This window comes from Ranitomeya imitator, chromosome 2 (genome assembly GCF_032444005.1).
Source record: "Ranitomeya imitator isolate aRanImi1 chromosome 2, aRanImi1.pri, whole genome shotgun sequence".
NCBI lineage: Eukaryota > Metazoa > Chordata > Amphibia > Anura > Dendrobatidae > Ranitomeya > Ranitomeya imitator.
Genome location: NC_091283.1, coordinates 38,273,218 through 38,295,344, shown reverse-complemented (window position 1 = coordinate 38,295,344; position 22,127 = coordinate 38,273,218). Strand labels below are relative to the sequence as shown.

General features: G+C 46.4%; 1 protein-coding gene across 1 annotated transcript; it reads right to left on the bottom strand.

Moving 5' to 3' along the window:
- Positions 1-1,933: 1,933 nt before the first annotated feature.
- On the bottom strand, positions 1,934-7,722 carry LOC138661666 (NF-kappa-B inhibitor-like protein 1). The gene is made up of 5 exons (XM_069746508.1): positions 7,672-7,722; positions 6,877-7,152; positions 6,518-6,630; positions 4,593-4,725; positions 1,934-4,475 (listed from the first exon to the last, which is right to left on the bottom strand). The coding sequence occupies exons 2-5, from the start codon at positions 7,145-7,147 to the stop codon at positions 3,877-3,879; spliced, it is 1,116 nt and encodes a 371-aa protein (XP_069602609.1). The 5' UTR covers positions 7,148-7,152; positions 7,672-7,722; the 3' UTR covers positions 1,934-3,876.
- Between the last annotated feature and the right edge of the window lie 14,405 nt (positions 7,723-22,127).

The following is a 22,127-nucleotide window of genomic DNA, read 5'->3' as shown; positions in this document are numbered from 1 at the left end:
TCGTGAAGCACTTGGGGGATAAAAGTGCTCACGACACAACTAGATAAGTTCCTTAGGGGGTCTAGTTTCCAAAATGGGGTCACTTGTGGGGGGTTTCCACTGTTTAGGCACATCAGGGGCTCTCCAAACGCGACATGGCGTCCGATCTCAATTCCAGCCAATTTTAGCTTGAAAATGTCAAGCGGCGCTCCTTTCCTTCTGAGCCCTGCCATGCACCCAAACAGTGGTTCCCCCCCACATATGGGGTATCAGCGTGCTCAGGACAAATTGGACAACAACTTTTGGGGTCCAATTTCTCCTTTTACCTTTGAGAAAATAAAAAATTGGGGACTAAACCATCATGTTTGTGGAAAAAATAGGATTTTTTATTTTCACGCCCGGGCGTTATAAACTTTCGTGAAGCACTTGGGGGATAAAAGTGCTCACGACATAACTAGATAAGTTCCTTAGGGGGTCTAGTTTCCAAAATGGGGTCACTTGTGGGGGGTTTCCACTGTTTAGGCACATCAGGGGCTCTCCAAACGCGACATGGCGTCCGATCTCAATTCCAGCCAATTTTAGCTTGAAAATGTCAAACGGCACTCCTTTCCTTCTAAGCCCTGCCATGCGCCCAAAAAGTGGTTCCCCCTCACATGTGGGGTATCAGCGTATTCAGGACAAATTGGACAACAACTCTTGAGGTCCATTTTCTCTTTTTACCCTTGGGAAATTAAAAAAATTATTGCTGAAAGAACATTTTTGTGACTAAAAAGTAAAATGTTAATTTTTTCCTTCCATGTTGCTTCTGCTGCTGTGAAACACCTGAAGGGTTAATAAACTTCTTGAATGTGGTTTTGAGCAGCTTGAGGGGTGCAGTTTTTAGAATGGTGTCACTTTTGGATATTTTCTGCCATATAGACCCCTCAAAATGACTTCAAATGTGAGGTGGTCCCTAAAAAAATGGTTTTGTAAATTTTGTTGTAAAAATGAGAAATTGCTGGTCAAATTTTAACCCTTGTAACTTCCTAGAAAAAAAAAATTTTGTTTCCAAAATTGTGCTGATGTAAAGTAGACATGTGGGTAATGTTATTTATTAACTATATTGTGTCACTTAACTCTCTGGTTTAACAGAATAAAAATTCAAAGTTGGAAAATTGCGAAATTTTCAAAATTTTCGCCAAATTTCCGTTTTTTTCACAAATAAACGCAAGTTATATCGAAGAAATTTTACCACTATCATGAAGTACAATATGTCACAAGAAAACAATCTCAGAATCACTGGGATCCGTTGAAGCGTTCCAGAGTTATAACCTCATAAAGGGACAGTGGTCAGAATTGTAAAAATTGGCCCGGTCATTAACGTGCAAACCACCCTTGGGGGTAAAGGGGTTAATTATTAAAAGATTATCTTTCTGGGCTCCTGAGTAATTTTCTTAACCAGCAGAGGGAAAGCAGATGGCTGGGGGCAGATGTTTATAGCCTGGGAAGGGGTAATACCCATGGAGCTTCCCAGGCTATTAATATCAGCTCACAGCTGTATATTTAGCCTGTACAGGCTATTAAAATGGGGGAGCCCCCCAAAAATATTATGTAGGGTCACCCTATAATAACCAGCAAAGGCTATGCAGACAGCTGTGGGCTGAGAAGGGGCCATGGATACTGCCCCCCCCGACTAAAAGCCATCAGCTCTCAGCCGCCCCAGAAAAGGCACATCACCAAGATGGAACTTCGCCTTGCTCTTCCCACTTGTTCCCACTTGCCTTGTAGCGGTAGCAAGTGGGGAGATAGTTGGGGGGTAGTGATGTCACCTTTGTATTGTCGGGTGACATCAAGCCAAGAGGTTAGTAATGGAGAGGCATCTATAAGATACCTCCATTACTAACCCCATAGTCATAGTGTATAAAAAAAAACACCTTAAATAAAGTACTTTAATTGAAAGAATGACAAAGACTCCTTTAGTAAGTCTTAATTTAACCATACTTACGACTTTTTAATCGGATTGCATTTGTCTGATTTCATTGCAAGTGGGACTGAGCCCTTAAGGTCAAGATCTGGCCCATAAGAAAGCCTTCTAGTGTCAATGATTGCATAATTGTTCAACATCTACCCAACTCTATGCTACCAAGAGTAGATTGGGCATCCTAGAATTCCAAAGGGGTTCCAGAAACCAGCAGAAATATTTAGAACTTTGTTATATTCCTTGGATGTACAGCCAAGTTCCCCAAGAAATATATTTAGGCAAATCTATCATTTCTAGTTTGAGATTTCCATCATGATCAATTTCTGGATCATCAAGGTCACCACCGGTCACTGAAGCGGTGTTCCCAGCCGGGCCAATGAAGTGCGGTGACCTTCCTCCGATGACATCACAGCTAGCACAGCGAGAAAAAAAGTCTCACGATGCAGAGGCGAGTTCACCGGGAGAATTTCACTCCAGTGAACTCACCTCTACACAGCAAGACTTTTTCTCACTGTGCTAGCGGTGATCTCACCGGAGGGAAGTCAACACCGTTCAGCCCGGCTGGGAACGCAGCCAAAGTGACCGGCAGTAACCTTGATGAGGTTACCGCTGCTCACTGCTGCTGCGCTCGCAGCATCTCATTCATCAGTGGTTCTCAGCCTGGACGGTCGCATCTTGGCACCATCCAGGTTGAAAACTATTAATCCCCAAACATGAATTACAGCGTGGGACAGAACGTCGGACAGGTGAGGAATATTGTTGTTATTTTATTTTTGTTTTATTACAGGAGACGAGGGATTCAATGGAATTAGTTGTAAGGTAAGTATAACTCTCTGTTATTTTTAAATAAAAATGGAAAACTGTGTTTTGATTTATTTCTAATAAAGGACTTTATTCTGGCTTTATTTACCATATAACTATAGGATTATTAATGGATAGGTGTCTTATCCATTAATAAGCCGTGGGCATGATGTCACCTGACAATACAAAGGTGACATCAACCCCACAAATACGGACCCCACTTGCCACCGCTACAGGGCAAGTGCCGGGCAAAGCACCAGAATTTTCTTTTCTAGGAGGCTGCGGGCTTCTATTTTTAGGCTGGGGGGGGGGACAATATTCCCCAAATAACCCCTTTAAGGAAAACTGTCATCATAGTCGGAAGTCCTCCATTCAGAAACACAGCAAAGAGCAGCTCCCAGCGTAACCATGCATTTCATGTTTTTTTCTTATCATGTACTATTTAGTCTCCGAGCTTTAATTCCTGGGATAAAAACAATCTAGTGAGTACAAATACATAACACAATTCTTCAGAGATTTATGTAATTTTTTTTTCTTTTTCTGTTGAGGTCTGGAGCCATCACCTTTCTTCACATGGACATTACATGATACTGTGATACCGACTGCAGGAATAAGAACGGGATGTCGCATTCTAAAAATAAAAGCATAAAAAGGTACAAACTCTCCCCCTAAGTCTGGAGCGGACGACAATCCCATTGAGAGGTGCTTTCAATTTCTCATGGGATCTGCCCAACTCAAAATTTTTTGATAACCCCTCAGACTTGTTTCAAAATCCGCCGGCAGAGACTGAGTAATAAGAGATGTTCTGTATGCAAGGAGGAAAAAGGTTTCCTTAATGGACATTGGAGGGGGTTGCCAAGTTCTGGAACGCTGGAGCCCAAAATTGTGTAACAGCAAAAACAATATCAGAACTTACAGGGCTGAAATTTGTCAGGAGGTCAAGATTTATATTTTCTGGGATTTTCACTGATATTCTATTTTTATATTCCTTGGAATCTACCAAGGACAAAGGAACAGTGGCCGGGAACCGATGCAGCTACTGACTCTTCACTGTACCTATCGGTAGGAATTAGATAAGGACACTGCATCAATGTAACATTATCATTGGTGGTGGCGGTATACTGAGCAGCTTACGATCACTTTGTCAGCTCCGCCAGTCTATTCAGCTCCTGGGATAATGCAGTTACGGTTTTCAGCACCCGATCTCGGTCCTTGGCAAGCAGACGAGAGCCACATCTCTGCGTGAAGCGGTCCGGATGCCACGTCACCCTCTGCGCCCGCAGGTAGCGCTTATATGAGCCGGCATCGGACGAGTCACCAGCGGCAGCAATGATCTGTGCCATCTGCTCTGCGCTGCCTCCAGGCAGGGGCCAGGGGATATCGCTGTACCCCAATGTACCAAGCCCAGTCTTTGTATTGGTTGGACCAGGTCCGTCTTCTGTGACCGTCCCACATTGCTCGCTCGTCGTGGCGGATGAGCCGGCTCCCCCAAACACGTCCTGACATCTCCTCCGATAGCGCTCGCTCTGCACCTCCCGCAGCTCCTTCTCCTTCTGTAGCTGCCTCAGTACATACGTCTTCTCTTCCGCCGCGCTGGACGACATCTGCACGGAGACTCTTTTGCCTGCTGCTCCTGGAGGCTCGGACTGGATCTTCCTTGCTTGGTATTCTCTGTAGATTCGATCAGCCCAGGACTCGAATGTCTCCACCTCTGGGACGTCTTCTGGATAATCCTCTGAAAAGAGAATACAAAACGCTTTTATCTAAGAATGGCAGAAAGCAGCATCACATGGGTGCGAATATTGGAGGGTGGCCTTTTGCTGAACTCCCCCTTTAAACGTACGGCCCTTACCCTCATACTGCCCGTACAATTCCTGATATTCATCCATACTCTCCGCTAAGAGTTTCTCCCTCCACTCTGAAGACTGTGATGATGACGGGTCCGAGGTGGATTCAGGATAAGCTTTTGGCCTGGGGGTCCGTTCCTGCAGAAAGACGCAAAATGTTTCCATGAGCAGAAACTTACACGCATGTTTTTGACCTGTCAGTCTGTACTGGGTCCTACGAGCTCCTGATGAGCAGCAGAAAGTGACTAGAGACATGCAGATGTCACAGCGTCGTGTTCTAGGTATTTCCTGGGTTCATTATTCGCTTATAATGCGGTGACAGAAGTGTAAAAATAAAAATCAGTGATACCGAGACAACTAGGGTGCGCCCATCCATCTCTACGAGCAGCCGCTGCTGGAATACGAGTAACTAAGACGGCGACAAAGAATATAAAAGGCCATTCCCACATGGATTGCAAATTGTGCTTCAATAAATAAATATGAATACAGACCCCCTTTAAAGCTTCCAACAAACACAGATCATTTCCCCTAGGCACAGACCCCAACATAAGACTCCAGACCAGAACCCATCAATAAGAACAAATCCTAACTAGAGATGAGCGAACCCGAACTGTAGAGACCCGGTGTCCGGTGCTGAACTCCGAATATCTCATGGAAGTCTGTTTCACAGTTCGGGAGAGAGAGAGAAGGAGCTCAAACGTTCGGGTCCCCATTGATCGGTCCGCTCATCCCTAATCCCAGCCCCTAAACAACAAACACCCTAGAACAGACCCTGAATACAGACCTTAGACTAAGTCCCCTAAGAATAGTCCCCTTTCAATACAGAACCCCTCTCTAGATCCCAACTTCAAACCAGACCCCTAAATCAGTGTTTCTCAACTCTTGTCCTCAAGGCCCACCAACAGGTCATGTTTTCAGGATTTCCATTCACATTGCACCTGTGGTGGAATTACCACCTGCACAATACTAAGGAAATCCTGAAAACATGACCTATTGGTGGGCCTTGAGGACAAGAGTTGAGAAACACTGCCCTAAATAAAAAACAACTCTAAATTAATACAGACCCCAGTACAGATGTATGGCGAGCACACTTCTAGAATACCATACATTTATAGTTCTAGAAGGGTGCCCGCCATACATCTGTAGCTCTAGAAGCGTGCCCGCCATACATCTGTAGTTCTAGAAGCGTGCCCGCCATACATCTGTAGTTCTAGAAGCGTGCCCGCCATACATCTGTAGTTCTAGAAGCGTGCCCGCCATACATCTGTAGCTCTAGAAGCGTGCCCGCCATACATCTGTAGTTCTAGAAGCGTGCCCGCCATACATCTGTAGTTCTAGAAGCGTGCCCGCCATACATCTGTAGCTCTAGAAGCGTGCCCGCCATACATCTGTAGTTCTAGAAGCGTGCCCGCCATACATCTGTAGTTCTAGAAGCGTGCCCGCCATACATCTGTAGCTCTAGAAGCGTGCCCGCCATACATCTGTAGCTCTAGAAGCGTGCCCGCCATACATCTGTAGTTCTAGAAGCATGCCCGCCATACATCTGTAGTTCTAGAAGCGTGCCCGCCATACATCTGTAGTTCTAGAAGCGTGCCCGCCATACATCTGTAGTTCTAGAAGCGTGCCCGCCATACATCTGTAGTTCTAGAAGCGTGCCCACCATACATCTGTAGTTCTAGAAGCGTGCCTGCTATACATCTGTAGTTATATTGTGCGCTCCTTTCTCCTAAATACTCACTGCCTACCCTGAGATTTAGCAGTGATTTCCAACCACCATGGCTGCCTGCCAGGACTAACAGCAGAGCTGCGCAGCAGATTCCACCCGTGCGGTGGAAGGAAGAGCTCCGCACCTCACATTCCTCCATCCTCGGAGATGAGCTGAGTTATGGCGTCCTGTTCTAAGACCATGCACGCTCTGGATCATACATACCATGAGGTCTTCTGCTCGTCTCAGGATGTCCCGCGGTGTTGTCCCCTGATGATTCGCCACATCGATGCACTGAGGGCTGCGCTTCAGGATTGGCACAACCAAGTCTGTGTAGACTGAAACAGGAAAGAAACTCACAGGATGAAAAGATGTAGACATTGGGGTAAATATGATATCGCCATCACCACCGGCTGTCACCACTAGGGGGAGCTCCCTGCAGACAGCAGCGAATGAGCAGAGGGCTCTGAGCTCCCCCTGGTGGCGGCTGCAGGGGACACATAACGGTATCAGCCACCTCTGTGTTTATAGAGGGGACACTTGTACTACTACTCCGCCCGGAATCACTATCTCCCCCTCCTCACCTTCCCATCCCCCTTTCTCCACTTCCCGCGCGGCCAGGTGCAGAGCATTGTTCCCGGCTCCGTCACACACCATGGGGTCCGCTCCTTTTCGGAGCAGCAGCAGAGCGCAGGCGTCGTCAGGCAGCGCGCAGGCGGCATGGAGAAGGCTCCGTCCTCCCGGTAACACCGTATCCAGCTGTAGGTGGCGATGTTTCCTGATGTAAGACTTCAGCTGGACGACGTCCCCGCGCTCCACGTACCGCAGCGCCCGCCGCTCCCGACGGAAAGACATCAGCCCTGCAGGGGACAGAGGAGTCATTCTTAAAGGGATCCTACACTCTTATCCCTTTAAAGACACTTTCCATAAATTTCACGCCAATTTCTATATCCTGCTTGCTGTCAGTGAACGGAAACCTTTTCCTTCCATTTTCTCAGGCTGAATACTGGCGCCGATACGTCTCACAGCTGAGAGTTTGCTACACTTGGGTCAAGTCTACGATAAACACACGTCTATGATGGTTTGCTACAATGTATCAGCGCCTCCTCCAGCCTGATGGACTGGATTCAACTGCAGCAAACACTCAGCTGTAAGATATATCGGCCTCATATAGGTTTTCCATTTGCTGACAGCAAGCACAGATCTAGAAAACGAGCATTATGTACAGACTAGTGCATGCAGCCTCACTGAGTACCAAAGTGATGGCACACAACAGCCAGGACATGTGCAGGCTGTCACAGAACTACAACCCCCAGCATGCAGTGAAGGGGTACAGTGCAGGACAGGGCCGAGTACAGCTTATTTCCCCCCATACTTACTTCTATAGCCGCTCTGCTCGGTACACCCACGTTCACTGCACAATGAACAGGGCACAGGAAGCTTCACTGCTCACTTCCGGGTGTACTGGGAGGAGTCAATGCCGAATTTCCGGTCCGTGTAATAATTTCTCCCCCCTGGAAACAAGAACTCTCGTTTATCTGCCCGACTATGATTTGAGTGACTTTTGGCCTGAGGGCAGTGACACAGCCATGTTTTTCATATATGTGTATATATACACACTATATGTGGTATATAGTTATGTTTAGTGCGTGTTACAGCAGTCTCATATACACATTCCCTGCATGTGAGGGAATAAAACATCCCCTGACTATTGTGTAATAAAGAAAATAACTCCCAATGGTCTCCTCCTGCTCAGAAAATACCTACAAGCTGACACTCTTAGGGTATGTTCACACGTTCAGGATTTCCATCCTTTTTTTTTCAGGACAGTTTTTTTAAAAAACTGCAGCTCTTGGCAGAAAACGCAGGTCCTTTTTTTGTCCTTTTTTGATGCGTTTTTGATGCGTTTTTTGATGCGTTTTTTGATGCGTTATTTTATCCTTTTTTTACTGTGTGTTTCCTAGGAAGCTTTTTAGGGCTTAGGGTATGTTCACACGTTCAGGATTTCCATCCTTTTTTTTTCCTGACTGTTTTTTAAAAAACTGCAGCTCTTGGCAGAAAACGCAGGTCCTTTTTTTGGTCCTTTTTTGGTCCGTTTTTGATGCGTTTTTTGATGCGTTTTTGATGCGTTTTTTTGATGCAGTTTTCTAGCCAGAGTCTGTGTGTTTTCTAGGAATTTTTTTAGGGTTAAAATGGCTGAAAATACCCTACCCCTACCCCTACCCCTACCCCTAACCCTAACCCTACCCCTAACCCTACCCCTACCCCTAACCCTACCCCTAACCCTACCCCTAACCCTAACCCTACCCCTAACCCTACCCCTACCCCTATTCTAACCTTAGTGAAAAAAAAAAAAAAAAAAATTCTTTATTTTTTTTATTGTCCCTACCTATGGGGGTGACAAAGTGGGGGGGGTGTCATTTACTATTTTTTTATTTTGATCACTGAGATAGGTTATATCTCAGTGATCAAAATGCACTTTGGAACGAATCTGCCGGCCGGCAGATTCGGCGGGCGCACTGCGCATGCGCCCGCCATTTTGCAAGATGGCGGCGCCCAGGGAGAAGACGGCCGGACGGACACCGGGACGCCGGGTGAGTATAAGGGGGGGAGATTAGGGCACGGGGGGGGGGCATCAGAGCACTGGGGGGGGGCATCGGAGCACTGGGGGGGGGCATCGGAGCACGGGGGGGCGGGATCGGAACACGGGGGGGGCAGCCACACTCCGCCCACGCACTTCCGCCCGCTCCCCGCACTTCCTGCTGCAGCGGTTCTGCACATCAAACCGCAGTAAAACCCGCAGATATATTTTTGATCTGCGGGTTTTACTGCGGTTTGGACCTCACAATGGAGGTCTATGGGTGCAGAACCGCTGCGGCTCCGGAAAAAGAATTGACATGCTCCTTCTTTTTTCCGGGAGCTATTCAGCGCGTCTTTTTTTTTACAATTTCCGGACCATGTGCACAGTGTGTCCTGTTTTCCATAGGGTACAGTGTACTGTACCCTGCATGGAAAACAGCTGCGGAACCGCAGCGGCAAAACCGCCGCGGTTCCGCGGTAAAAAACGCACTGTGTGAACATGGCCTAAAATGGCTGAAAATACCCTAACCCTACCCCTAACCCTAACCCTACCCCTACCCCTACCCCTACCCCTAACCCTACCCCTAACCCTACCCCTACCCCTACCCCTACCCCTAACCCTACCCCTAACCCTACCCCTAACCCTAACCCTACCCCTAACCCTACCCCTAACCCTAACCCTACCCCTAACCCTACCCCTAACCCTATTCTAACCTTAGTGAAAAAAAAAAAAAAAAAATTCTTAATTTTTTTATTGTCCCTACCAATGGGGGTGACAAAGTGGGGGGGGTGTCATTTACTATTTTTTTATTTTGATCACTGAGATAGGTTATATCTCAGTGATCAAAATGCACTTTGGAGCGAATCTGCCGGCCGGCAGATTCGGCGGGCGCACTGCGCATGCGCCCGCCATTTTGCAAGATGGCGGCGCCCAGGGAGAAGACGGCCGGACGGACACCGGGACGCCGGGTAAGTATAAGGGGGGGAGATTAGGGCACGGGGGGGGCATCGGAGCACTGGGGGGGGGCATCGGAGCACGGGGGGGCATCGGAGCACGGGGGGGCGGGATCGGAGCACGGGGGGGCAGCCACACTCCGCCCACGCACTTCCGCCCGCTCCCCCGCACTTCCTGCTGCAGCGGTTCTGCACATCAAATCGCAGTAAAACCCGCAGATATATTTTTGATCTGCGGGTTTTACTGCGATTTTGACCTCACAATGGAGGTCTATGGGTGCAGAACCGCTGCGGTTCAGGAAGAAGAATTGACATGCTCCTTCTTTTTTCCGGGAGCTATTCAGCGCGGCTTTTTTTTTACAATTTCCGGACCATGTGCACAGTGTGTCCTGTTTTCCATAGGGTACAGTGTACTGTACCCTGCATGGAAAACAGCTGCGGAACCGCAGCGGCAAAACCGCCGCGGTTCCGCGGTAAAAAACGCACTGTGTGAACATGGCCTTATTATAGGATGCGTTCATACACGTAACAGTCACAGCACTGCCTGAAAACTGCGATTAAAGGGGTATTCTCATCGCCAAGATCCTATCCGAATATGTAGAAGGTATAATAATATTAGCAAATGCCTCCAGATATAAACGTAGTATAGTTCTTCTGATTTGCTACGTCACTTACCTCATGTGCGGGGCATTGCAGTAACTGAGGTATCCATGGTTACAACCACTAAGAGCTGTCTAACTGAATGTCACTCTATGAGTGGTCGTAACCATGGATACCCAAGCTACCTCAATGCCCTGCACATGTGGTAAGTGACATAGCGAGAACTATACTCCATTTTTAATTGGAGGTATTTGCTATTATTATTATTACACCTGCTACATATTGGGATAGGATCTTGGAGATGGGTTAATGTGTTACTGGCCTTGAGATTTAGTGAGGAAATCTAACGTTCATCTTCAAAATCGCTAGTAAAGCCTCACCTCCATGAGGGCGACATGGTTGTCAAGGTTTTTGCCTTCGCTGTGATGCCCCCAATCCACCCAGAAGCCTACGTCAGGGTGAGGTGCATAGAAACCGACTGCACCCCATTTTGGTCGGGAAATCGGGGACAAGCGACAGTTATGGGTTTTCAACATTTTTATTTGTATGTTGACATGACTTGATCTTGCTGGGAGGAATTCATCTTTTAGGTTGTGGTCAGACGGCTGTAACATCTCTCCTGCGAGAGGATCGGGCCAATTATGCTAACGACTCTCTGCTCAAACTCTGTCTGTGATCGATCCGAGTGTCACCTGAGTGTGATCCGATTCTCTCACATGTAAGAATTGTAGCACGTGTGCGGAGAAGATGGAGAACTTAATTTCTCCATCTTCTTCCATTGTCTCTGTTCGCGGATGTCGAACTGCACTCGGATGCCATCTGAGTGCAGTCCGATGATTTACACGCACCCGTAGACTTGTATGGGTATGTGTGGTTTGAATTCTGGAGCAACTCAATTGTTTTCTCATACTGGCATTATTTATTTGGTGCTTTTTTAATAGAGTTCATAGAAGAGTAAAAAAAAAAATCACCCGGTAACATGATTCTCTCGATCAGTATGATTACAACGATACCAAACTTGGATAGAATTTTTATACAGTATTTTATTGGCTTGAAAAAATTCTGAAAAAATATGTGTCGCCATTGTCCCACACTCACAATTTTTTTTAATTTTTTGGTCCTTGGTGCTTGTTTTTTAGCAAAGTGAGCTCTCGATTTTATTGGTGCCATTTTGCTAAATTTTGACCACCTTTTATTTGCTTTTTTCTGAGGGATGCGGTGACCCCCCCCCCCCCCCCCAGATGCGGTGACCCCATCCCCCCCCCCCCCCCAAAAAAAAAAAAAAGACAGCAATTCTGGTTGGGGATAGCAGTATTTTTTGCTTTACTTTTTGGGGGCATTTTTCTGTTTTCAAGCACTTTCTAATCCATTTTTTTTTTCAGATAGGAGGATTTATCAAGTCTTCTCGCATTTTTCTTTTTACGGCTTCCACGTAACAAGATATTTGAATAGTTCAGATTCGGACTGTTATGGATGTGTTGATACCAAATATATTATTCTTTTACACTTTTTTAGACTTTTGTTTACAACAAAGGGGAAAATGAAGGTGATTTAAATATTTGTATTTTTATGTTTTCTTTGTTTTTGGGGTGTTTTTAAAAAAAATTACAAATTTTTTACAATTGAGATAAATTTGTGCAGGGATGATATTTCTCAGATTGATCCCGGGAAAGGGCTGCATGACAGGAGAATCAAGTTGGACAGGGAATGGAGGGTAATGTGATGATAGAGGTGCCCCTCATCTTTGTACAAGGCCGGTTTCACATGTCAGTGGCTCCGGTACGTGAGGTGACAGTTTCCTCATGTACCGGAGACACTGACTCACGTAGACACATTAAAATCAATGTGTCTCTGCACATGTCAGCGTGTTTTCACGGACCGTGTGTCCGTTTGGAAAGCACGGAGATATGTCAGTGTTCGTGTAAAACACGTACCGCACACGGATGTTGTCCGTGTTCAGTTCGTGTGCCCTGCAGGAGACAGTGCTACTATAAGCGCTGTCCCTCCCGCGTGTGGTGCTGAAGCCCCATTCATCCCTTCTTCCCAGCAGCGTTTGCTGGAAAGAAGGAATGAATAATCTTTTTTTTAATTTATTTTTGTTTTGAAAATAAAGTTACCGGTAATCTGCCCCCTCCCACCCCCTGTGCGCCTCCCCTGTTGTGAATTCCGCTCTTGGGCTCCCTCCGGTGGTTGTAAGTGGCACTTTTGTGAGTTCTGCTCTTGGGCTCCCTCTTGTGGTTTCTAGTGGTATGGCTGCTCCTTGGAGTTAGCTGTCATCAGCTGCCTCCACTTATCGTCTCTTCTGCTTGGCTATTTAAGTCTGGCTCTATCTTCAGCCAGTGCCACTTGTAAATGGTTCCTGGTTGGATTCACATCTCTTTGGAGTTCCCTGTTATCCTGACCAGTTCAGCTAAGCTAAGTTTTTGCTTGCCCTTTTCTGTCCATAGATTGTGGACTTATCCATTCTGTGTTTTCTATGATTGTCCAGCTTATCAGTGTGAATTTATTCTGTCTTGCTGGAAGCTCTGGGAAGCAGATTTACCCTCCACACCTTTAGTCAGGTGTGGAGATTTTTTGTAAACTCTGCGTGGATTTTTGTAGTGTTTTATACTGACCGCACAGTATTCCGTCCTATCCTGTCTATCAAGCTAGACTGGCCTCCTGTGCTCATCCTGGTTTCATTCTGTGTATGTCTTTTCCCTCTCCACTCACAGTCATTATTTGTGGGGGGCTAATCTATCCTTTGGGGATTTTCTCTGAGGCAAGATAGCTTTCCTGCTTCTTTCTTTAGGGGTAGTTAGCTCTTAGGCTGTGACGAGATGCCTAGGGAGAGTTAGGAGCATTCCACGGCTACTTCTAGTGTTGTGTTGAGCTTAGGGACTGCGGTCAGTACAGTTACCACTTCCTTCAGAGCTCTATGTTGCTCCTAGACCGCCGCATCATAACAGTACAAGTGGCCAAAAATGAATTAAATGCATCTCAAAAGAAGGAAAAGAAAGTTCTGAACCATTTTTTTTTCTGTGCTTTAGTTTGTCTTTTTTTTTTCTTTTCCTCTTGATATCTGGGTGGTTCAGGATATATGCTTTGGCATGGATGTTCAGGGTTTGTTTTCTCGTGTGAATCAACTTGCTGCAAGAGTCCAGAGTATCCAGGACTATGTTGTCCAGACTCCGGCTTTAGAGCCCAGAATTCCTACTCCTGATTTGTTTTTTGGGGACAGATCCAAGTTTTTGAACTTTAAAAATAACTGCAAATTGTTTTTTGCTTTGAAACCCCGTTCTTCTGGTGATCCCATTCAGCAAGTAAAAATCATCATATCCTTGCTGCGTGGTGACCCTCAAGACTGGGCTTTTTCTCTTGAAACAGGGGATCCGGCATTATTGAATGTAGATGCATTTTTTCAAGCGCTCGGATTATTGTATGACGAACCTAATTCTGTGGATCATGCGGAAAAAACCCTGTTGGCCTTGTGTCAAGGTCAGGAAGCGGCAGAGTTATACTGCCAGAAATTTAGAAAATGGTCTGTGCTCACTAAATGGAATGAAGAGGCTCTGGCTGCTATTTTCAGAAAAGGTCTTTCTGAAACCCTTAAAGATGTTATGGTGGGCTTTCCTACGCCTGCCGGTTTGAGCGAATCTATGTCTCTAGCCATTCAGATTGATCGGCGTCTGCGCGAGCGCAAAGCTGTGCACCATATGGCAGTGTCCTCTGAGCAGAGTCCTCAATCTATGCAATGTGATAGGATTTTGACTAGAACAGAACGGCAGGAATTCAGACGTCAGAATAGGCTGTGTTTTTACTGTGGTGATTCTGCTCATGTTATTTCTGATTGCCCTAAACGTACTAGGAGGGTCGCTAGGTCTGTTACCATTAGTACAATACAGCCTAAATTTCTCTTATCTGTTACCCTGATTTGCTCATTGTCGTCCATTTCTGTCATGGCATTTGTGGATTCAGGCGCTGCCCTGAACTTAATGGACTTAGAATTCGCCAGGCGCTGTGGTTTTTCCTTGCAGCCTTTGCAGAGCCCTATTCCTTTGAGGCGCATTGATGCTACACCCTTGGCCAAGGATAAACCTCAGTACTGGACACAGATGACTATGTACATGGCTCCTGCACATCAGGAAGATTGCCGTTTTCTGGTGTTGCATAACCTGCATGATGTTGTTGTACTGGGATTTCCATGGTTACAGGAACACAATCCAGTGCTGGATTGGAAAACTATGTCGGTGACTAGTTGGGGTTGTCGAGGAGTACATAGTGACGTTCCTTTGATGTCAATTTCCTCTTCCCCCTCTTCTGAGGTCCCTGAGTTTTTGTCGGATTTCCAGGATGTATTTGATGAGCCCAAGTCCAGTTCCCTTCCTCCGCACAGGGACTGTGATTGTGCTATTAACTTGATTCCTGGTTGTAAGTTCCCTAAGGGCCGACTTTTCAATCTGTCTGTGCCAGAGCATGCCGCCATGCGGAGCTATGTTAAGGAATCTTTGGAGAAAGGGCATATTCGGCCGTCTTCATCACCATTGGGAGCGGGTTTCTTTTTTGTTGCTAAGAAGGATGACTCCTTGAGACCCTGTATTGATTATCGTCTTCTTAATAAGATCACGGTCAAATTCCAATACCCCTTGCCTTTGCTTACTGATTTGTTTGCTCAGATTAAGGGGGCTAGTTGGTTTACTAAGATTGACCTCCGAGGGGCATATAATCTTGTTCGTATTAAACAGGGTGACGAATGGAAAACTGCATTTAATACGCCCGAAGGCCATTTTGAATACCTTGTGATGCCATTTGGGCTCCCTATTGCTCCATCTGTGTTTCAGTCTTTCATGCATGATATTTTCCGCAATTATCTTCATAAATTCATGGTCGTATATTTGGATGATATTTTGATTTTTTCCGATGATTGGGAGTCTTGTTGTGATAGGCAAATCAGTATCACAATGGACATAGCGGTCAGAACACAAACAGTGATCTGACAATAACCCAAAATAATAGAACGAGCTCTGAGACGTGGGAACTCTGCAGACCGCAATCCCTAATCCTCTCCAAACAACACTAGAGGCAGCCGTGGATTGCGCCTAACTCTGCCTATGCAACTCGGCACAGCCTGAGAAACTATCTAGCCTGAAGATAGAAAATAAGCCTACCTTGCCTCAGAGAAATACCCCAAAGGAAAAGGCAGCCCCCCACATATAATGACTGTGAGTAAGATGAAAAGACAAACGTAGGGATGAAATAGATTTAGCAAAGTGAGGCCCGACTTTCTTAACAGAGCGAGGATAGGAAAGATAACTTTGCGGTCTACACAAAACCCTAAAGAAAACCACGCAAAGGGGGCAAAAAGACCCTCCGTACCGAACTAACGGCACGGAGGTACACCCTTTGCGTCCCAGAGCTTCCAGCAAAACAATTAGACAAGCTGGACAGAAAAAATAGCAAACAAATAGCAAAGAAGCACTTAGCTATGCAGAGCAGCAGGCCACAGGAATGATCCAGGGAAAAACAAGTCCAACACTGGAACATTGACAGGAAGCCAGGATCAAAGCATTAGGTGGAGTTAAGTAGAGAAGCACCTAACGACCTCACCAGATCACCTGAGGGAGGAAACTCAGAAGCCGCAGTACCACTTTCCTCCACAAACGGAAGCTCCCAGAGAGAATCAGCCGAAGTACCACTTGTGACCACAGGAGGGAGCTCTGCCACAGAATTCACAACAGTACCCCCCCCTTGAGGAGGGGTCACCGAACCCTCACCAGAGCCCCCAGGCCGACCAGGATGAGCCACATGAAAGGCACGAACAAGATCGGGAGCATGGACATCAGAGGCAAAAACCCAGGAATTATCTTCCTTAGCATAACCCTTCCATTTAACCAGATACTGGAGTTTCCGTCTTGAAACACGAGAATCCAAAATCTTCTCCACAATATACTCCAACTCCCCCTCCACCAAAACCGGGGCAGGAGGGTCAACAGATGGAACCATAGGTGCCACGTATCTCCGCAACAATGACCTATGGAATACGTTATGTATGGAAAAAGAATCTGGAAGGGTCAGACGAAAAGACACAGGATTAAGAACCTCAGAAATCCTATACGGACCAATGAAACGAGGTTTAAACTTAGGAGAGGACACCTTAATAGGAATATGACGAGAAGATAACCAAACGAGATCCCCAACACGAAGTCGGGGACCCACACGGCGTCTGCGATTAGCGAAACGTTGAGCCTTCTCCTGGGACAAGGTCAAATTGTCCACTACATGAGTCCAAATCTGCTGCAACCTGTCCACCACAGTATCCACACCAGGACAGTCCGAAGACTCAACCTGTCCTGAAGAGAAACGAGGATGGAACCCAGAATTGCAGAAAAATGGCGAAACCAAGGTAGCCGAGCTGGCCCGATTATTAAGGGCGAACTCAGCCAAAGGCAAAAAGGACACCCAGTCATCCTGATCGGCAGAAACAAAGCATCTCAGATATGTTTCCAAGATCTGATTGGTTCGTTCGGTCTGGCCATTAGTCTGAGGATGGAAAGCCGAGGAAAAAGACAAGTCAATGCCCATCCTACCACAAAAGGCTCGCCAAAACCTCGAAACAAACTGGGAACCTCTGTCAGAAACGATATTCTCTGGAATGCCATGTAAACGAACCACATGCTGGAAGAACAATGGCACCAAATCAGAGGAGGAAGGCAATTTAGACAAGGGTACCAGATGGACCATCTTAGAAAAGCGATCACAGACCACCCAAATGACTGACATCTTTTGAGAAAGGGGAAAATCTGAAATAAAATCCATAGAGATATGTGTCCAAGGCATCTTCGGGACCGGAAAGGGCAAAAGCAACCCACTGGCACGAGAACAGCAGGGCTTAGCCCGAGCACAAATCCCACAGGACTGCACAAAAGTACGCACATCCCGCGACAGAGATGGCCACCAAAAGGATCTAGCCACTAACTCTCTAGTACCAAAGATTCCAGGATGACCAGCCAACACCGAACAATGAACCTCAGAGATAACTTTATTCGTCCACCTATCAGGGACAAACAGTTTCTCCGCAGGACAACGATCAGGTTTATTAGCCTGAAATTTTTGCAGCACCCGCCGCAAATCAGGGGAGATGGCAGCCACAATTACTCCTTCCGTGAGGATACCCGCCGGCTCAGACAAACCCGGAGAGTCGGGCACAAAACTCCTAGACAGAGCATCCGCCTTCACATTTTTAGAGCCCGGAAGGTACGAAATCACAAAGTCAAAACGGGCAAAAAACAGCGACCAACGAGCCTGTCTAGGATTCAACCGCTTAGCAGACTCGAGATAAGTCAAGTTCTTATGATCAGTCAATACCACCACGCGATGCTTAGCTCCTTCAAGCCAATGACGCCACTCCTCGAATGCCCACTTCATGGCCAGCAACTCTCGGTTGCCCACATCATAATTTCGCTCAGCAGGCGAAAACTTCCTGGAAAAAAAAGCGCATGGTTTCATCACTGAACAATCAGAACCTCTCTGCGACAAAACAGCCCCTGCTCCAATCTCAGAAGCATCAACCTCGACCTGGAACGGAAGAGAAACATCTGGTTGACACAACACAGGGGCAGAAGAAAAACGACGCTTCAACTCCTGAAAAGCCTCCACAGCAGCAGAAGACCAATTGACCACATCAGCACCCTTCTTGGTCAAATCGGTCAATGGTTTGGCAATACTAGAAAAATTGCAGATGAAGCGACGATAAAAATTAGCAAAGCCCAGGAACTTTTGCAGACTTTTCAGAGATGTCGGCTGAGTCCAATCATGGATGGCTTGGACCTTAACAGGATCCATCTCGATAGTAGAAGGGGAAAAGATGAACCCCAAAAATGAAACTTTCTGCACACCAAAGAGACACTTTGATCCCTTCACAAACAAAGAATTAGCACGCAGGACCTGAAAAACCGTTCTGACCTGCTTCACATGAGACTCCCAATTATCCGAGAAGATCAAAATATCATCCAAGTACACAATCAGGAATTTATCCAGGTACTCTCGGAAGATGTCATGCATAAAGGACTGAAACACTGATGGAGCATTGGCAAGTCCGAATGGCATCACTAGATACTCAAAATGACCCTCGGGCGTATTAAATGCAGTTTTCCATTCATCGCCTCGCCTGATTCGCACCAGATTATACGCACCACGAAGATCTATCTTGGTGAACCAACTAGCCCCCTTAATCCGAGCAAACAAATCAAATAACAATGGCAAGGGGTACTGAAATTTAACCGTGATCTTATTAAGAAGGCAGTAATCTATACAAGGTCTCAGCGAACCATCCTTCTTGGCTACAAAAAAGAACCCTGCTCCTAATGGCGACGATGACGGGCGAATATGCCCCTTCTCCAGGGATTCCTTCACATAACTGCACATAGCGGTGTGCTCAGGCACGGATAAGTTAAACAGTCGAACTTTTGGGAATTTACTACCAGGAATCAAATTGATAGCACAATCACAATCCCTATGCGGAGGTAGGGTATCGGACTTGGGCTCATCAAATACATCCCGGTAATCAGACAAGAACTCTGGAACCTCAGAAGGGGTGGATGACGAAATTGACAGAAATGGAACATCACCATGTACCCCCTGACAACCCCAGCTGGACACCGACATGGATTTCCAATCCAATACTGGATTATGGGCTTGTAGCCATGGCAACCCCAACACGACCACATCATGCAGATTATGCAACACCAGAAAGCGAATAACCTCCTGATGTGCAGGAGCCATGCACATGGTCAGCTGGGTCCAGTATTGAGGCTTATTCTTGGCCAAAGGCGTAGCATCAATTCCTCTCAATGGAATAGGACACTGCAAGGACTCCAAGAAAAACCCACAACGCTTAGCATATTCCAAGTCCATCAAATTCAGGGCAGCGCCTGAATCCACAAACGCCATGACAGAATACGATGACAAAGAGCAGATCAAGGTAACGGACAGAAGAAATTTTGACTGTACTGTACCAATGGTGGCAGACCTAGCGAACCGCTTAGTGCGCTTAGGACAATCAGAGATAGCATGAGTGGAATCACCACAGTAGAAACACAGCCCATTCAGACGTCTGTGTTCTTGCCGTTCAACTCTGGTCAAAGTCCTATCGCACTGCATAGGCTCAGGTTTAAGCTCAGGTAATACCGCCAAATGGTGCACAGATTTACGCTCACGCAAGCGTCGACCGATCTGAATGGCCAAAGACATAGACTCATTCAAACCAGCAGGCATAGGAAATCCCACCATGACATCCTTAAGGGCTTCAGAGAGACCCTTTCTGAATATAGCTGCCAGCGCAGATTCATTCCATTGAGTGAGCACGGACCACTTTCTAAATTTCTGACAATATACCTCTATCTCAACCTGAGCCTGACAAAGAGCCAGCAAATTTTTTTCTGCCTGATCCACTGAATTAGGCTCATCGTACAGCAATCCAAGCGCCAGGAAAAACGCATCGATATTACTTAATGCAGGATCTCCTGACGCAAGAGAAAATGCCCAGTCCTGAGGGTCGCCACGCAAAAAAGAAATGACGATCCTAACCTGTTGAACTGGGTCACCAGAGGAGCGAGGTTTCAAAGCCAGAAATAGTTTACAATTATTTTTGAAACTCAGAAATTTAGTTCTATCTCCAAAAAACAAATCTGGAATAGGAATTCTCGGTTCTAACAAAGAATTCTGAACCACAAAATCTTGAATATTTTGAACTCTTGCCGTGAGCTGATCCACACATGAAGACAGACCTTTAATGTCCATTGCTACACCTGTGTCCTGAACCACCCAAATGTCTAGGGGAAAAAAAAGGCAAAACACAGTGCAATGAAAAAAAAATGGTCTCAGAACTTCTTTTTTCCCTCTATTGAGAATCATTAGCACTTTAGGCTTCCTGTACTGTTGTGATAGGCAATTCAGTATCACAATGGACATAGCGGTCAGAGCACAAACAGTGATCTGACAATAACCCAAAATAATAGAACGAGCTCTGAGACGTGGGAACTCTGCAGACCGCAATCCCTAATCCTCTCCAAACAACACTAGAGGTAGCCGTGGATTGCGCCTAACTCTGCCTATGCAACTCGGCACAGCCTGAGAAACTATCTAGCCTGAAGATAGAAAATAAGCCTACCTTGCCTCAGAGAAATACCCCAAAGAAAAAGGCAGCCCCCCACATATAATGACTGTGAGTAAGATGAAAAGACAAACGTAGGGATGAAATAGATTTAGCAAAGTGAGGCCCGACTTTCTTAACAGAGCGAGGATAGGAAAGATAACTTTGCGGTCTACACAAAACCCTAAAGAAAAAAACGCAAAGGGGGCAAAAAGACCCTCCGTACCGAACTAACGGCACGGAGGTACACCCTTTGCGTCCCAGAGCTTACAGCAACAAATTAGACAAGCTGGACAGAAAAAATAGCAAACAAATAGCAAAGAAGAACTTAGCTATGCAGAGCGGCAGGCCACAGGAATGATCCAGGGATAAACAAGTCCAACACTGGAACATTGACAGGAAGCCAGGATCAAAGCATTAGGTGGAGTTAAGTAGAGAAGCACCTAACGACCTCACCAGATCACCTGAGGGAGGAAACTCAGAAGCCGCAGTACCACTTTCCTCCACAAACGGAAGCTCCCAGAGAGAATCAGCCGAAGTACCACTTGTGACCACAGGAGGGAGCTCTGCCACAGAATTCACAACAGAGTCTCATGTGAAGCAGGTCAGGATGGTGTTCCAGATCCTTCGTGATAATGCTTTATTTGTGAAGGGGTCTAAGTGCCTATTCGGAGTTCAGAAGGTCTCTTTTTTGGGTTTTATTTTTTCTCCCTCGTCTATAGAAATGGATCCTGTTAAGGTCCAAGCTATTCATGACTGGATCCAACCCACATCTGTGAAGGGTCTTCAAAAATGTTTGGGTATTGCTAATTTCTATCGCCGTTTCATTGGCAACTTTTCCAGTGTGGTTAAGCCCCTTATTGATTTGACGAAGAAAGGCGCTGATGTGACGAATTGGTCCTCTGAGGCTGTTGAGGCCTTTCAGGAGCTTAAACGCCGATTTACTTCTGCCCCTGTGTTGCGTCAACCGGATGTTTCTCTTCCTTTTCAGGTTGAGGTCGACGCTTCTGAGATTGGGGCAGGGGCCGTTTTGTCTCAGAGGGAGTCTGATGGTTCTTTGATGAAACCGTGTGCTTTTTTTTCCAGAAAGTTTTCGCCTGCGGAACACAATTAGGATGTCGGCAATCGAGAGTTGTTGGCTATGAAGTGGGCGTTTGAGGAGTGGCGACATTGGCTTGAGGGAGCTAAACACCGTGTTGTGGTCCTGACCGATCATAAGAATCTGATTTACCTCGAGTCGGCCAAGCGGCTGAATCCTAGACAGGCTCGATGGTCCCTGTTTTTCTCCCGTTTTGATTTTGTGGTCTCGTATCTTCCGGGATCTAAGAATGTTAAGGCTGATGCCCTCTCTAGGAGTTTTTCGCCTGATTCTCCTGGAGTCCTTGAGCCGGTTGGCATTCTTAAGGAGGGGGTGATTCTTTCTACTATCTCCCCTGATTTGCGGCGGGTGCTTCGGGAATTTCAGGCTGATAGGCTTGACCGCTGTCCAGTGAGGAAGCTGTTTGTTCCTGATGGATGGACAAGTAAGGTGATTTCTGAGGTTCATTGTTCAGTGTTGGCTGGTCATCCTGG